The sequence below is a fragment of the Telmatherina bonti genome (assembly GCF_933228915.1).
Source record: "Telmatherina bonti genome assembly, chromosome: 17".
In the NCBI taxonomy this organism is placed as follows: Eukaryota; Metazoa; Chordata; class Actinopteri; order Atheriniformes; family Telmatherinidae; genus Telmatherina; species Telmatherina bonti.
The window spans coordinates 12,229,004-12,246,300 of record NC_136615.1 but is presented as its reverse complement, the minus strand read 5'-3'; the positions used below and the strand labels follow the sequence as shown (position 1 = coordinate 12,246,300).

The following is a 17,297-nucleotide window of genomic DNA, read 5'->3' as shown; positions in this document are numbered from 1 at the left end:
TAAAAAGTTTTTTAAAAAATCCTTAAAATGCTACTTTAATGTTATCCTTTATAGTACATTACATTATCACAACCTTACCGGCGTGAAAGCACGAACAAAGGAAACTCAAATGCAGCACTACTGACCTCAATATTTATAGCTTTAAATAACACATTTTCAGGTCTTTTAAAAAATAGTTTGTTTTATTTATCAGGGAAAAGAGTTAGTTGTATTTAGTTAGTTAGTTAGTTGTATCAGCAGTTTGGACATGAAAGATATAGTTATACCACAGTGTATGTGTGTGTATTGATATTGGTACCACTAGCTGAGAGATTGAAATGTCATTTCATAGTGTATCTTTTACAATTTTTACAATATTATGTAATGGAATGGGACCCCTGGAACACTCTGGACCCAGGGGCCTGTGCACTTTTAGACTGGTTACAACCAATGAAAGTTTTCCAACAAACGCCACCAAAGCAGAATCCCGTTCCCCGGAGACCCAGTGTTGAACATTTTAAATCCACTAGGTGGCAGCAGACATCAGAAATGCCTCTGGTGCGCCTTGAATAGCCAATGAAGAAGTCTTTAGCAATCAGTACGCTGCTGCTTCTCAGCGTACAGAGCAGTAGTCTTTCACTGGAGCCACTGCTGAATGAACCTGTTTTTCTGTAGTCGCGTTAATTTTATATTGGTTACAGTAGTATTAAATTGGGATAATTTGCTCGTGCCGTCAGAGAAATCCAGAGAAAAAACGAGGTCAAGAGCGACTTCGGAGTTTTTGCCTCACAATCCCCTTGGTGTGCCTCCCCTCTGTTCGACTGAAATTTACCAAGAGGGATATTTTCTGCGCACCGAAGAAACATGAGCTTTCTATTGTGAGTTTTGATTGTGTTAAAAGCTTTTTTGTTTTGAGATTTAGCTTTAAATGTAGATCTCGTTATTTTGACTTCAGGGCTATGAGGCTAGCTAGCGATAGCATGTTGGGGCTTCGTCTACTTCCTGGCGTTTGAATTCATATTGGGATTTGCATTAGTTCTAAAAATTAAAAGTTTGGCTGTAGCCCTAATACTGTCTTAAATGTACAAACAGATGTAGTAAGTGTTAAGTCCTGGGTCTTTACATTTCTAGCCTTAAAGAAACCTAACGTTAGGACAGTTAACAGTGCACAGTTTTTGGTTCTGCATATTTGCTGGAGTGTAGACGCTTGACATGAGCTAATTTAGCTTCATTGGGACAAAACGCGGAAATATATTCGTGATTCTGTATTAAAACTACAACAATGCAGTTTTTAAAAAAAGGATATACAATATTCTTTGTTCTGCTTTGCTTCATATTGTCATTCAAAATTATGTATTGAAATGAAATCAGATGTTAGTGCAGAGACATTAGATTGCTCCTGTTGGAGATATCAAACTGTGTTGGTGAATAAGGGAAACAATTAATAGTCGCCAGCAAATCCCTGAAACATTTTTTTTTTTACTATATCACAAAGTATATTTTTCCCTTCTTGTATTGATAGCTAAAATAACTGAACTTTGTTGATGAGAAAATATTGAGTTGACTTGGTCATGCATCTACCAACATCCTCTTTTTGTGGTGGACCGACATGTCCGACCAGAAAGGTTTAAATCCATGCAGATTATCATGTTTTGTTTTGTTTTTTTGTCCCCCCCCCCCCCCCCCCCCCCCTTTTCTGTAAATATGTGTTATTGGTAATAAAAAAAAAAAAATTAAAAAAAAAAAAAGGGGGGGGGGGGGGGGGGGGGGGGGGGGGTTATAGTTCCTACTTGGCTTTATTCTAAAGTTTAGTCATTCAATGCCCAAGTATTGGATCAAGTATACACCATATCATATTTAGAATATCCAGGTTGAAAAATAAAATATCCTACTTCCTTCGTTTATGTCTTTTCAGCTCCTCAGATGTTTTTGTTTTTTTGTTTTTTTTTTATACAGCTTTGGCTGTATGTAAGGTAACATAACTGTTCATGTTCCTTATTTTGAAATGAGGAACAAGGTTTGGCTTTTGGGGCTGATCTAGTCTAAATCCAGAATTTGTTTTACTATGAAGAGATAAGGAACTTTTTCCCATTTGAGCTTTTAACAAATAACTGATGCCCACAGTCAATGGGAAAACACTTTTTTTTTATTTTAACAATGACTTGGCAGAGATCTATGTTGTCTGACAGCTTTTAGTTATTGTTGATCATTGACTTTGACCTTTATATTAATGAAAGAAAATCAAATTGATATTATTGCTTCATGAAAAGGATGTCATAAACGTCCTGTCAGGATTGAAAGGTTGCATATATTTTGCACTTAAAAGCTACATACACATTTTGATGTGTTAAGTTTAATAATAAAAGTCTTCTGTGTAACTCAGTTTTTATATTTTTGCATTGCTACTGTAAGTAAAGTCTGAATATGACTTCTACCAATGTGGTATAAATTACACTGCTCTGTTTCACCTCTTGCATTTGAACTTTTTGTGCCAAAGAAAATGTGAAGTAAATAATGCATTCTCTTCAGATTTTGATGTAGCTTTTTGTTAGCAGATACAAAATATTTTAGTGTCAAATCCATTATACTTCCACGATTAAAAAATTCCTGTTTATTGGGGGAGCAGGAGGGCTGGATACAGTACCTCTTGAAATGACCTCATTATACACAGAGACATACTGTTCTGATCCCCTGCTCTTATACTGTAAATTAACAAACTACAGCTCTTTTGTCAGATTTTTTTTATTTGTATATCTTGACGTTTGAATAGTTTCTTACCTAGTGGTTCTGTGAACTCATGATTTCTCATGTCTGCCTCCTTATTTATCATACCATTTATCTATCTTTTTGAAATGTGACTCACAGTGGAAACCGTTCATCCAAAACATTCAAGCCCAAGAAGAATATCCCAGAGGGTTCTCATCAGTACGAGCTGTTGAAACATGCAGAGGCTACGCTGGGGAGTGGAAACCTGCGCATGGCAGTAACATTGCCCGAGGGTGAAGATTTAAATGAGTGGGTCGCTGTCAACAGTAAGCACTGGCATTTTCCCATATCACCCTCCTTGAGAAATTACTTTATCTGAACATGTCTTGATTTTTATATCTCTTTTTATGGTCCTTAAATTTGCATTCTTTTTGTTAGATTTGTTCTGAAAATGTCAATTAGTCCACATCATGAATCAGCTGATAGTGGACTAAAGGATGTAAGATCTTGGCAGTCCTTCTAATGACCGTGTGCATTCATGCTGGACAAACCGCTATGAATGTTAAATAGACTTTATTGTCTGCACTGTGAGAGCCTTGTTTACTTTCCTCTAAATTGTGACAAATGGCTCAATTTAGAGAAGCTTAAATTCCTCTCACATCACTCTGCCTGTAGGGTTTTAAATGTTCACTGGACCAGTTTGCTCACAAATAATTAGATATCTTGTGTTGTTCTCACTCTTTACAGAAAGACACCCCTCTCTAGCTTAGTTAGCTGTACCACTTTTGCTCTATAATCATTTGATTCTCAAGCTTTGCAGCTCTTTGTTGGGATGGTTTGATTTCCGTCACTGTTGCACAAGCTGCTTTGGCTTTTATAATAAAGGGAAGTCAGAATAGCAGTGCCGAGAGCAGTGATTTCTCCACCAGTGTGTTTAAATGACTTTTCACATGATCTCTGTCCACGAGAAACCGCTCACTTCTTTTTCTTTTTTTTTTTTAAGATTAAATAGATAGTGACATGAGGATAAGGAAGGCATGCAACACAGCTCTCTAAGCCAGAATTAAACAGAAGTTATTTTTGATGCATTCTCGCCATCAGGCTTTGGTTTTTTTTTTTCCCCCACGCGAACTGCAGCCCTGATATTTTCTTAAAACGTTCTGTCGGAGCTTTAGATGCGAATGTCAGTGTCTACATTAGCTTCAGCCTCTTAGAGGTGTTTATCTTGCAAGCTCTGTGGTAATAACTTAGAAAGTGGCCAACTGAGATGGTGTAAATGAATGCAGCAAGTAATTCTCCAGAGTATTTACAGCAAGCAAGTATGTGGGAGTGCTAATGACAGGTGCTGCTTTATTCCGTTTCCTGCTAGCCTGCATGTTTTTTTTCAAATCATATAGTGTTGTAGATACATCTAAGCCTTAGGTGGCATTTATAATGCATTAAAACTGGAATAACATGTTTGATGTTTCTGTATGCAGTTACATAGAATACAGACTTATTGTGTTGTCAAATACTTCTGTTTTGTGGGCGATTATCATCATTATCTTCAACTTTGACATTCTAGTTCATAGGAAGTATTGGCAAATTGTTGGTATCTGATATGTGTCATGACACAGTTAGCTTGTAAAGTTGTTGAATCACTGCAGAAATTGACATACCTCATGGACTATATGGTTTCGGCCTTTTCTCAGTCTGCGTTTGAGTCATTCTCTGAGGCATTGTAACTTTTCCTCAGCTATTAGGCAAGAAAGTAGAAACATTGAGTAAGAAAAGTTTGATTTCAATTATTAGCAGGCCTTGAAATGAATATTTTAAGTACAGTACATTTTTTTTTTCTGGTGAACTAGCATCAGATCTCGGGTGTAACAACATCAACTCTAACTCTGGATTTGTGAATATCCAAATTTTGATCAGCATCTCATGAAAATGACAGAAATGTACTGGCAAAATTCTGTAAATCGAATTAGCCTTCTTCACCAGGTAATGGGATTAAATATTTTTCACAAATATTTAAAAAAAGCAGCTAAAATGGATCTGACTTCTCCTTAAAAACAGCTTAGCAATATATATACCATATCAGCTCTTCAGTGTAGTTCCCTTTTCTCTTTTCATTGGCAAAATAAGCTCTTACATGCCCAATGCTTAAATAGTTCATCACAACTGATGGGAACCAAACCTGGCTATGTGCCTCTGGTGTGAGCTGGATAGTACACTGGTCTACAGTTTGGACTCATCAGTGAGTCGGTAAAGGCAGAGAGAGACTTCATGGCAGCCATTTATGCGAGTACACACTATATCTGCTAATTTGAATATCTTCTTTCTCCTTTCTTTTTGCCCCCCAGCTGTGGATTTCTTTAACCAGATCAACATGCTGTATGGAACAATCACAGACTTTTGTACAGAGGAAAGCTGTCCTGTCATGTCTGCTGGCCCAAAGTGAGTACAGCAGTACAGGCCTGTGAAACTCTTATTTTAATAAATCACCTTAGCAGTAATTTTATTCACTCTTCTTTTTCTGGGAAGACTGAAGGTTTTTTTTTTCTGTGCTTGAAATGAATTCTTGCTATCAACATAATCTTTGTCTGGAGTTCTGCTGTCAGTCTCTGCTGGTGTTCCAAGGAATGTTTAATGTTGACAAATATGTTAAGTTGACTTTTGCAAGGTTTAGTATTTAGTAACTAAGGAGTACAGAAAATGAATTGGTGTATATTTAACTATTTTAAACAGCCAGTTATGTAATCTGAATCTTGTCAACCCATCTACACAAACATAGATTTGTCTTACATACAAGAAGAAGTTTAAAATGAACCATTTTAGATGAAATCCCTGTAAAATTGTCATTTCCGCAGGTACGAGTACCATTGGGCTGATGGAACCAACATTAAGAAGCCCATTAAATGCTCTGCTCCGAAGTATATCGATTACCTCATGACCTGGGTGCAAGACCAGCTCGATGATGAAACACTTTTCCCCTCCAAGATTGGTAAGGTGCACGGTTTGGCAATCATTGTCAGCCTCTTTCTGATTGGCCACTTTAGTGGGAGTGATATGCTTTGGACTTCTCTTTAATGTCTGAGAAAAACTAGGCTAAAATAAGGAACAGGATTATGGTCACAGTTAAGTGGACAAGTAGATAACTTCTCTATGATTTCAACTGCCATGCAAATTAAATGCTAAAAGTAATAAAATGGAAATCCTCCTTTGATGCAGCAATTATATGGCTCATCGGTTTTCCATTTGCATGTCTTTTGGCTTGTCTGTACCAATGTAGCTAAATACTGAATATTTGCTTTATGCATGTATATACAGTCAAAAGTTTGTCACGTAATTCCACCACTGTGCTTACTTTGATGTTTCACATCTTACCATCATGTCACACAACATTCTTCAAAGATAATTTTGGGAATATTGTATAACAGATTTTCAAAAAGATATTGTAATATATAGCCGGTTAACAGTATGCTAACTCACAGCAGTGATGGACAATTTGCATACTTGCTTGCACAGTTGTTTTTACTGGCTAAAGCTTGTGCCATCACAGGTGGAGGGATATTTTTTCCTGACAGCATAAATAAATGTCAGATGGACTGAAGGACTAACAGCATAAACAGAATTTAATTCATTGTACACAATCTTTAGATCTCTTATTCCCTGTGCCAGAAGTACATCATAGCTTTCCACTGGGTTGTAACTAATTTTGTGCAAGATTTTGTTGCACTTATTGAACATATTACAGCCATCAAGAGTTTTTGAGTTGTTTAAATTCTGTAAATGGCCAAATATATGTCAAATTAAGTTAAAGAATTAGTGTCCAGCATAAAAATGTGTCCTTTTTTCTACCTTACTTTGAATAATTGATACTAAGCTGCAACTGTAGGTGGCCGGCTATACGCCTGTACACTGTCGCAGAACCTCCACTGAGCTTCTGTACTTTACAACTGTAGATAACTGTTGAATAGATCAGAGGTTGTTTGAACAAGAGCAAGTACCTTCCTACAGATGTCTACTTAATGTGACTGCCATGAGGTGGGATTGGGCTGCCTTGATGATTGTTTGCACCTCTTCACTGTCATGCTGTAGCCGGCCAATTTGCAGTCCAAGACAATAGTACTGAAGTGCAGCTACATCTAATTCATGCTTGTTTTAAGTTTTGCAAAAGCAAAGAAAATACTATACAGCGCAACATTTAGTTTGTATTTATTTCATGCACAGTATTTTTAAAACCTCAAATTCTTTATATTCCATTTTAATGTTGTGTTATGCAAGTCATTAGCTACAACATTGGCTCTACTATGAGATTGTTTATCTTTATATATCTGATTTATGTGATTAGTTTTTAACTTCTTGTTCCCAAGGCGTCCCCTTCAAACGCAACTTCATGTCTGTGGCGAAGACCATCCTGAAGCGCCTGTTCAGGGTCTACGCTCACATCTACCACCAGCACTTTGACTCTGTCATGCAGCTGCAAGAGGAGGCTCATCTCAACACATCATTCAAACACTTCATCTTTTTTGTTCAGGTAAAGAAACTGAAATATATTAAGAGGTTATTTCTTTTTTTCATGTTTAAAACATGATTTCCCCTATTGTTTGATCTTTTCCAGGAGTTCAACCTCATTGACAGAAAAGAGCTGGCCCCACTGCAGGAGCTTATTGAGAAACTGACAACTAAGGACAGATAAACAGCAATGCAACCCTGATTTTATTGTTCTTCTAGTTTTTGCACAGATACCCACCCCACCCTGGCTGTATGTATGCAGTATATACTATATTTCCATTTGGGGAAATGTTTTTAATAATGCCAGGAAGAAGGAAGGGTTTTTATAGGTTTAAGGCACCGCAACTAATTTTTATCAGGGATTACACACCTAATTGACAAACCATAGAGAAAAAAGATTTAACTGTATGGAAAAACAAATCCCCAGTGCTTATATTTAGATCATTAAAACTCATATTCATTAGTGTTCCACAACAGTCCAGATTTTCTATTGTTTTCACTTGGATTTACAGCAACACAGGGCATTTTCATGCTCTCAGATGCCTATATCTAACCCACTTAAAAGGGAAAATGGTGTTATGCTGTACAAAAGGGTGTAATTGGTGGTAAGAGCATGAATTTAACAGTGGTTTCTAATTATTTTATTTGATATAGAGAGATCAGAGTTTTGGTTTGCTACTATAATTGCTGACATGTCAATAGAAAATAACCCAAGTGCCTAGCATGGCTCATAATTGCCCTATATCAATGAGAACTGTCTGAAGACGAAGGCCATATGTCACTGAAATTTAGCTGACACAATGTTAACATTTCCACCAAACGTCCCTTTAAGTTAACATACTTCTAAAATCCACCCTTATAACACATTTCAGACACTACTGTAAATGGGTTAAATAACTTTGTTCAAAAACTTTCCTGTTTTTGTTTTGTTTTGTTTTTAGTTAGCAAGTCTCTTTGCTGAGTGTTCCGTGCAGGTTATGATAAATGAATGTGTTGAAGGCCATAGAAGTGAGGATAGAATATTGTGACGTCGTAGCAGGGACTAACAAACATTTAGCATTGCCTAGTGACATGTTCCTGTATGCTAGTTACCCCCCCCCCCCCCCCCGAAACATTTAAGTAGAAACATTTCTTTTAGGAAAAGTCTGCAAGGGATCTAAAATGAAAACTGTATAGACGTAGAGATGTGTTGAACCTCCGCTGTTAAAGATGCAAGCATTTTGAATTGGATAATGCTGTGTCCCTTGTTAACTCTATAGCCATTAAGCACTTTGAACTATTTTCCTGACCTCTCTTGCCTGAATGTTTCTTCTGCTTAGGCTGTGCTTTGTGAGAAGCTGTATCATGTGACTGATCATTTTTTTTCCTCCTCATATTTCCCCAAATGAATGTTGAATGGCTTAACCTCTTTTGAAATCAGCTACAAGGCACAAGTGAGGTTTTCTGGCGCTTTTATGTGGTTTGAGTTGTTGCTGTGCTTTTAAGCAGCAGGCGCATGCACCCTTCCCTAATGTCAAAGTGTAGTTTACTATGCAATAATTGACTAAACTAAGAGGGTTACCAGTTGGCTCTTGGATGCTTTATATCCAGTATTTACCGTTTTGTTTATCGTGCTTGGATTTGGGTGTGTGTGACAAAATTGAAATGCTTCTCTGTCAGCTTTAGTTTTAAAATAATCACAAGATCATTTTATACCTAGAATGTGTCGAAGAGGTGGACTACTTTGATGCACACGTGTAAATACTGAGGATTAGTCCTGTCTTGAAAATGATTTTCAGCAAGCATGGAGTGGTAGCTTTTGGTTAAATGAATGCATTGAGTCTTTTCAGCAGCTGCTTTTCACACATTTGAATATCAACACTATTTGTTTGACTTGTTCAGTATCTCTTTTTCGTTTATTTTTTTTTCCCCTCAACTTTGCTAAATATTATGAATGTTACTGGTTACCAGATGTCAGATATTGCAATACGAAAATCAGTCATCCTGAAAGCATCTCATCAATATGAAATGCTCGCAACAAAGCCTACTGCCTACAGTTTTTCCTCTTTATCTGTAATGATTGATGAAATGTTTGTAAATAATGGCTTGGTAGGGGGTTTTCAATGCTACTGAATTGATTTATGCTGTTAAGGCAAATAAAGGTCGTCGTGACTCTTTGAATGGATTGTACATTCGTTGAACACCACAAGGTAAAAGTAAGTATACATAGTAAAGTACTGTCTAGAGTATTATTTTGAGTTTTTTTACTTTTTATTGCAGCAGTTTTATGTACACTAACTGGTCGTGTTATTAGGTTTAACTGCTTGTAAACACAAATAATCATCCAACCACATGACAGGAACTCAACACGTTCAGGTGTGCAGTCATGGTCAAGAACTTCAAACTAAGCATCAGAATGAAGATAAAAAGGTACTTAAGCAATTTAAAACAGGGCATAGTTACTGGGATCTGATACCAGTAACTGGTGTGACTAATTCAGAAACGGCTGATCTACTGGGATATGAAAAGAAAAACACATCTCTATGGTTTACAAATAACGGTTCAAAAACTAAAATGTCCATTGAATAGCAGTGAACAAAAATGCCTTACACATGTCAGAAGTCAAAGAAGAATGGGCGTACTGGTTGGAGGTGATGGAAATGCAGCAGACACTCAAATAACCGGTAGTTATAACAAAGGTATGAAGAAATAAGGTCTAAATAACATGTCCAACCATGAAGTAGATGGGCTTCACCAGCAGAAGACCACACCAGGTACCACTCCTGTCAGATGGTAGGGTTGGAATTTGGTGTACACAGTCTGAAGGCATGGATCCGTCCTGGTGGTGCATTGGTGTGGGGGACAACTGAGCATGGTTTAACCACCACAGCCTACCTGGCCATTGTTGCTGAGCATCCCCATCCCTTGATGACCACAGTGCACCATCTTCTAAAAGTTTACTTTCAGCAAGACAAAGCACCATGCCACACAACTTGATCTCCAACTTACTACCTGAACATGACAATGAGTTGAACTCCAATGATCTCCGCAGTCACCAGATCTCATTCCTAAAGAGCAGTGTGATGGAAGGTGAGATTATCATCACAGATGTGTAGCTGACAAAGCACCAGCAATTGTCATGTCAATATGGAGCAAACTATACGGAATGTTTCCAGCAGGTTGTTGAATCTATAACACTAAGAATTAAGGCACTTCTGAAGGGAAGAAAGGGTTCAACATCAACTAGCAAGGTGTTTTTATAGTGTCAAGTCAGTTTTTTTCCCCTTTTTACTTCATTACAATTTTTGCTCCTACAGTTGCATCTAATAATATCAGTAAGTGTGCGGTATTTAATTTATGTAGCTTTATGACATAACTTCCATTTCAAAGTGATGTAGCTCAGCTGTAACAAAAGGAATAGTTAGAAAATATTTTGCATAATTACAGTGTAATACGCGCTAATCCGAACTATTTCCCAAATAAATAGCTCCACCGACCGTTCATGTATAGCCACATCTGCAAGAATTTATTTATTTATTTATACCTTCGAGGATTAAACTAGTTCCGTGTCTGCCGTGTGAACGTCACGTCGACACGTGACGCCCAGCCGCCGTTTTGTGGGCGGGGACAGCTGTGCGTAAACCTGCCGCCACTTCCTTATGTTTGTTACCGCCAAACTTTAAACAGCAGGAGGAACAAATCGTGTTTAGTTGCAGCTGCTGCAGCCACTTTTATTGATTAATTAACAAAGAAAAAAATCATATATATCCGGAGATGTCTTTTAACTCAAAGAGACCTTGCCCAGACCCCATGAACGACTCCATGGAGAAAAGAATGAAGCGCATTTCAATCGAGGGAAACATTGGTGAGTGTTGCTTTTACTGAAGAGGAATTTTCCTCAACGAAAGCAAACATTAGTCTTTTATTTGATGAAATGCGTAACGTCTTGTGCTCCTGTCATATTATTTATCTGCCAGTGTCGATTTACTCTTAATTGATTTTTTTGTTTTTACCGCTAATAAACCTAGAACAATAATTCTGCCTGCTTCAAATAAACATATTTTTCATGTGAGGATATTCCCAGGACACGTGAAAGCGTCTTGTAGTTCTGCTCTTTGCAGCCTAAAATACTTTATTTTTGCATCCTTTGTGCTTAGCGGCGGGTAAATCCACCTTTGTGCGCCTTTTGGAGAAGCAGAGCGCAGACTGGGAGGTGGTGCCAGAGCCAATCGCCAGATGGTGCAATGTTCAAACAACAGGAAGCGATTTTGAGGTATTTATTTGCAATATTGTCAGACACAAGCTACTGGAAAACCTGCTCTCTTGATAGCTTGAGCTAAAATGAGCTTCGGTTCAACATTACGCTAGAAATGGGGAATAAATGTTTCTTCTTCATAAGCATTCACTACCTTAAGATGCGCATGTATGCAACCCAACTGGATGTATGATTACTAAACAAAGCTTCATGTGTATTCAGAGTGCAGCTACTATCAGTCTAAATATCTGCACTGGTTGCTATAAAGCCACTACCTCACACCCAAGGGAACAGATGGTGTCCAGCTGGCAAACATCTCTGAAGTCCCACACAGCTGCAGGCATGTAGCCTCACCCCAGAAATGAGACTCTTAAGTTCAGCAGGTTCACATATAGGTCTTAATGCAAGTGATGCATTTGAGTCTGTTACAATAGATTTAAATCAGTGTTTTGAAACAATGTCATATAGAATAATAATAGAACACTGTAATGCACAGGCAAATGCTATGACTCTTTAAAAAATATGATTTGTTAATGTACTATTAAGCATTAAGACAAATAAGTTATCCTGAAACCAGCTTGATGAGCCTGCCTGAAGAAGCCAGAATATGTATATAAAATGCAATTTTAATTCCTAAAGGGAAAATTGTGATTTTATTTATTTATTAATTTTTTTGTGTGAGTGTGTGTCTGTAAAATAAGCGTTTGCACATTTGTGCTGTTGCAGTGTAATTTGAGAGCACAGAAGCATTAAAAGAATGCCCTACTTCAGCTGAGCTGTTCAGGAGTCCACTAACAAGCCTTTCCGCTGTTACAGGTCTGACCGGAGTTTTGGCAGAAGCCCTCTGCTGGTCATTGGGCATTTCTATTTATTTATTTATTTTTAAATTAAAATAGATGAACTTTCAAGTAAAAATCCATTGTGGGTCAATATAACCCATCACCTTTCCTGTTTAGCTGTGGTTGAAGATGGTTTTGGAAAAAACTCACCTGCAGTTTAACTGATAAACAGTAGATGGGGATTATAAAGGGGCACATGACACATAATTACATTTTATATGAAAAGCCTGTTCATGTAAACGTTTAAGTAGGGCCTGATCTTACCTTGTACATAAAGGCCTCAGTCTTGCAACACAAAATATTAACAATTTAAAATAATTTTTAAAATTTTTTTTTAAAAAAACAAAAAAATAAAAACAATTAGCATTTATGTGTTGCCAGTGGTTGTAATGTATAATACAAGCAGGTAACTTGCAAGTGTCAGAAAGACTTGCATATCATTACCATCATTTTTTTTTTTTTTTTTTTTTTTTTTTTTTTGCTGCTGTAGGCTGTAACATTACCTGCTCTGTGTATTATACATCTATAAGTAAGGTTGACACGATGGGTATTTATTTAGAAGGTTTTTAGTTTCAGCACAGTTTTATCAATTCCATCTAATAATTTAAAGATTTAAAACGCACATACACACACTGAGTATATTTACTTTCAGCCTGTTTTTTTTTTTTTTTTTAAATGAAAAGCAAATCATTTTCATTCAGCTGCTGTTTTAAAAAGAGAAAAGCTTAACACACTTACATCACTGTATTCAAATAGCCTTTCTGTGCTTTTTTTCTTCTGTTTCTCAGGAGCTGACCACATCTCAGAGGAGTGGGGGCAATGTGCTGCAGATGATGTATGAGAAGCCAGAGCGGTGGGCTTACACCTTCCAGAGCTATGCCTGCATCAGTCGGGTGCGCTCCCAGATCAGATCGGCCAATGGGAAGCTCAGAGAAGCTGAAAATCCAGTGCAGTTCTTTGAGAGATCCATCTACAGTGACAGGTATCGATAACCACGCTACTTGTTGTCTAACTCTAATGTAAATGAATAAATACTTAAAGAACATTGTATGCTTGTCTGTTCATGGTTATGAAATTGCTTAATGGAGGGAAGTCCAAAATAAGTTTTAAACCAAGTCATTCATGCATTTAGCAGACCAGCAGACTCATCTAACTCCTTTGCGTGTGAATGTCACGTTGCAGATACATCTTCGCAGCCAATCTATATGAGAGTGAATGCATGAATGAGACTGAATGGTCCATCTATCAGGACTGGCATGGCTGGCTGCATAACCAGTTTGGCAAGCACATTGAGCTGGACGGCATCATCTACCTCAGAGCTTCGCCAGAGGTATTCTGCCTGGTTTACCATCATCCAGTTGCATGTAAATGGGAGGAATTTGTGATGGGGAATTTGATATTTCTATATTTAAACTCAAAACACCATTTCCTTTATTTGTTGTATGAGTGTAGAGATGTTTGGAGAGATTACACCTGAGAGGCAGACAGGAAGAGCAAGACATTCCTCTGGAGTACCTGGAGAAGCTCCACTTTAAACATGAGAGCTGGCTGCAGCACAAGACCATGAAGTGAGGAAACACACACACACACACACACTTTTGTTGTTTGCCCTGCAACATTAAAGCGTCTTTGTCCTGGATATGGATTTTCTTCATTCAGAACTTTTTCTATAAAGTCAAATGCCTTCAGTTTAGAAGGGAAATGTTGAAATGTGCCATTTCCTGGAAAGAAAAGGATTAACATCTGTGTCTCTGCCTACAGCATGGAGTTCGAGTATCTCAGTGAGGTTCCTGTCCTGACGATAGATGTTAATGATGAATTTAAAGGAAACAAAGTCAAGGGTGCCAACATGATTGAGAAGGTGAGAACCTGCCTTTGTGCTGTTGGTAATAATGAAGAGATAGGAAGGGACAGGAATGCACTAGAGCCAAGAAATACTTCTTGATTTCACAAGTCTTTGTGCCAATTTTCTGATGTAGAGATTTTGTCAATATATTTATTTATCCCATTTAAAAAAAAAAAAAAAAAAAAAAAAGTTAACCTACGTTCCCTATCAGTGTGTTTAAACATAAAAACTATGATGGCCACTACAGCATAAAGCTAAGACCCCCACCATGTCAAAACAACATCATTATGTGTAAAAGAAGTCACATAACTACTATACTACTATATGTACTGTATGCATGTAGCATACAGTACATATAGTAGTGATATAAATGCACAATGGCGTCAAGAAGTCATTGGAGAGCATGATCATTTGGCGGGGCAGCCACTGTGATTATCAGAATAAACCACAGATTAAAAAGAAAAGAGTCTGCAGTTTATCATGTGTTTTCAGATAGTTTAGGCCATTGGCTTTCAGTAGTTTTTAATCACAGTTAAAGTTATATAGTTTGTTCAGTGTGTGTGTGTGTGTGTGTGTGTGTGTGTGTGTGTGTGTAAATATTTATAATAGAATAAAGTTTGGGAAAGAAAATCAAGTACAAAACTGCTTGCAGAGTTTCAAACTTTTTCTTTTTTCTTTCTTTTTTTTTTTTTTTTTTAAACATTCAAAGTACTTTTAAGGGTTGCAAAATTTAATCAGACTTGCAAAACTTAATTTCAAGTATTTAAACACTGACTTTTAAGGTTTCAAAATGTTTCTTTCAGTTTCATTTCATGGCAGGAAATTAAACTGAGTGTCTTATGTAATAATACTTCCACAAATATTTATCATGTTTTCAATCTTTTTAGAGAAACCTTTCAAACGACTCTATGCTGATTTTGTTTTAGAAACTATCAGAAACTGATTGGATTGACATGTAACTCAGAAAAAAAACATTCACACACCAAACACTGTAAAAAGTGCTTACTGAGCAGTTTCCATGTTGATAGTAAACACCAGCACTTATTAAGGTTTCGCTTCAACTCTTCTATAAGCAATGAAATAACAGTTTTGAGTTGCTATCGTTGCACTCGCTGGTAAAGCTGATGAGTTGTTTGCTGTTTTTCCAGGTGAAGGAGTTCCTCAGCACGTTATAAGCAGTTGATGGGGAAACGTGGACAAAAATGGAGTTGTTTTTGTTTTGGTTTTTTTTGGGGTTTTTTTAAACAATGAATTTCCACAATGCTGACCACATTCTTTAGTTTTTAAAATGTGTAGCAGATTTTGTTATGGTGTATATTTATCAACGCTGACATGTGCAAATGAGAATGTAATTATTGTCCATTTGTATTAAAGACAGTAAACTTGAAATACAATAAATCATTTTACCGGTGTAATCTGTTTTGTTTTTTTTCCTGTAAGAATTTATCAGTCTTTGTGCAAATGTTAAGACTTTCTCTTCCAGTAGGTGTCGCCAGTTTCTGTTCCAACCACTCAGCTATTTTTGACTTCCCAGCTTGCCTTTACTTAGTAGTGCCAATAGGATTTGGGTAAAGCTACCTGAAATAGCTGCTTCAATTTTCACATTTAGTGCCTTTAAAAGGAGGTCAAGGTGAAAATTTCCAGACCATTTGGTCGAAATTTATTTGTAGAACGGGGTGTATATAGTTTATAATCACTTTACTGCGACATAAGTTACATGTTAAGTGTTTTTATTACATATTTCAAGTGAAAATGATTAGATTGTGATCCTGTAAGCAGATCTAAGGATGAAACTATTTCCTCAGACAAAGTTAATCATAAAGCCCTTTTTATGTCTGTAGTTAAGACTTTTTATTTTTCTTAGTAACAATAGATTCATCTGTAAAGTTGAAACCTTCGGTGCGCAACCCAGAAGTAACATTGTGACCTCCGCCCCCCTCGTGGCGTCACGCAGGAGGAGGGATGGGACTTAAAATATGGAAAACTACACGCAGCGCGCGGAGAGTGTCCACGCGCTTCCAACGAGCCACTGTCTCCAAGATGTTGCCACGCCACGAGCAGAACGAGTCCGACTAGATATGAGGAGTGTGTGTTATATGTTAAACTTGGTTTGTAGAGTGGAAGAAATCATCCCAGCGAGATAGCCGCGGCTCTTCGGCCACATTTCTTTCACTTTTCAGTCGCTTTGGAAGCAAAGAGGTGAAGATTTCCAAACGCAGCTTGCAAAGGAGCCAGAACCAAAAGAAACTGCTTGCGGACCTTCATATTGATCTGGTTGGAAGAAGGTTGTCACCATGAGTTCCGACAAGAGCAAGTAAGTTCATGATCGCTCCTTTTCTCTAATAAAACGCAACTCTGTGTGTTGGAGGCTTTTTTTTCCTCGGCGCCTGGAATCGAATGGTGTGCGCAGCTTCCCTGACAGGTAGAGGTGTAAACTAAGCATTAACCAGACTATATTGATTTCCACGCGTTTAAAATATGAGGAATTTTTCTCTGTGCGTATAAATTCTGTCATTGGTTTGGTTTACAGGGCCACGGTGGCACAAATAATATATTTTGACTTTTTATTTGACTGCAGATCACGTTGGAAATGCGTTTTATGAATGTTAAACGACTCCCTCAGGTGCGTAAGCCACAGTTCTGGCTATGAATGGACGGTAATCTATTTTCCAATAACCTGTCACTATCAATTAGTGAGAGGGAATTTGAGCGCATGCTCCGTGGCGCATATATCATCTGCAGCGCATCCTTATGAAGCCGTGTGTAAACTCCACAGGTCACGTGTTCTATAAGCTGAAACCCCAAAAATATATGTCGCGGTTCAACCTCTGCGCGCTTATTGTGCAATGGTTTCCAGGGCACGTCATGGTTTCAGTCCAGTGTGGAAATTCACTTAGTCGGAATTGACTTTCCTTGTAAGCACATTGGAGTTCATCACTGTCTTGGCATTTCTCATTTTGCAGGATTAAGATAAGGCTATATATATAAGGTGAGGCTCAGTCCTCCTTGAAAGTGAGTGAAACAAGGGGTGGACATGGGTGGATTCTCCTGTCTACACTACCTTAACTTGGCAGGAAAAACGATTTAAAAAAAACCAATTTAATTCCTCCTTCTTTGTCTTTTGGGTAGATTGAGAGGTTTGTTTTGAAACAAGGAAATGAGTTCCTAATTTCCTTTTGATAATTCTTCCTCTGGG

The 17,297-nt window shown here is 37.5% G+C and overlaps 3 protein-coding genes across 3 annotated transcripts in view; all 3 read left to right on the top strand.

Moving 5' to 3' along the window:
• The first annotated feature begins 576 nt into the window (after positions 1 to 576).
• On the top strand, positions 577 to 9,323 carry LOC306768488 (MOB kinase activator 1B). The gene is made up of 6 exons (XM_079256866.1): positions 577 to 857; positions 2,845 to 3,011; positions 5,028 to 5,121; positions 5,535 to 5,668; positions 7,041 to 7,204; positions 7,289 to 9,323. Exons 1-6 carry the CDS (start codon positions 844 to 846, stop codon positions 7,364 to 7,366), a joined length of 651 nt encoding a protein of 216 aa, XP_079112992.1. The 5' UTR covers positions 577 to 843; the 3' UTR covers positions 7,367 to 9,323.
• Positions 9,324 to 10,935: 1,612 nt separating this feature from the next.
• dck (deoxycytidine kinase) lies at positions 10,936 to 15,276 on the top strand (the record flags this gene model as incomplete). The annotated part of the gene is made up of 7 exons (XM_079257017.1): positions 10,936 to 11,026; positions 11,319 to 11,434; positions 13,044 to 13,237; positions 13,438 to 13,585; positions 13,708 to 13,823; positions 14,017 to 14,116; positions 15,250 to 15,276. The coding sequence occupies 7 exons, from the start codon at positions 10,936 to 10,938 to the stop codon at positions 15,274 to 15,276; spliced, it is 792 nt and encodes a 263-aa protein (XP_079113143.1).
• Positions 15,277 to 16,305: 1,029 nt separating this feature from the next.
• The window catches only part of LOC306768259 (electrogenic sodium bicarbonate cotransporter 1-like), a 32,633-nt gene continuing 31,641 nt past the window's right edge, over positions 16,306 to 17,297 (top strand). Inside the window, exon 1 of the mRNA XM_079256536.1 lies at positions 16,306 to 16,415. Within this exon, the coding sequence (XP_079112662.1) occupies positions 16,396 to 16,415 (20 nt within the window). The 5' untranslated portion in view covers positions 16,306 to 16,395. The remainder of the gene's footprint in view (positions 16,416 to 17,297) is intronic.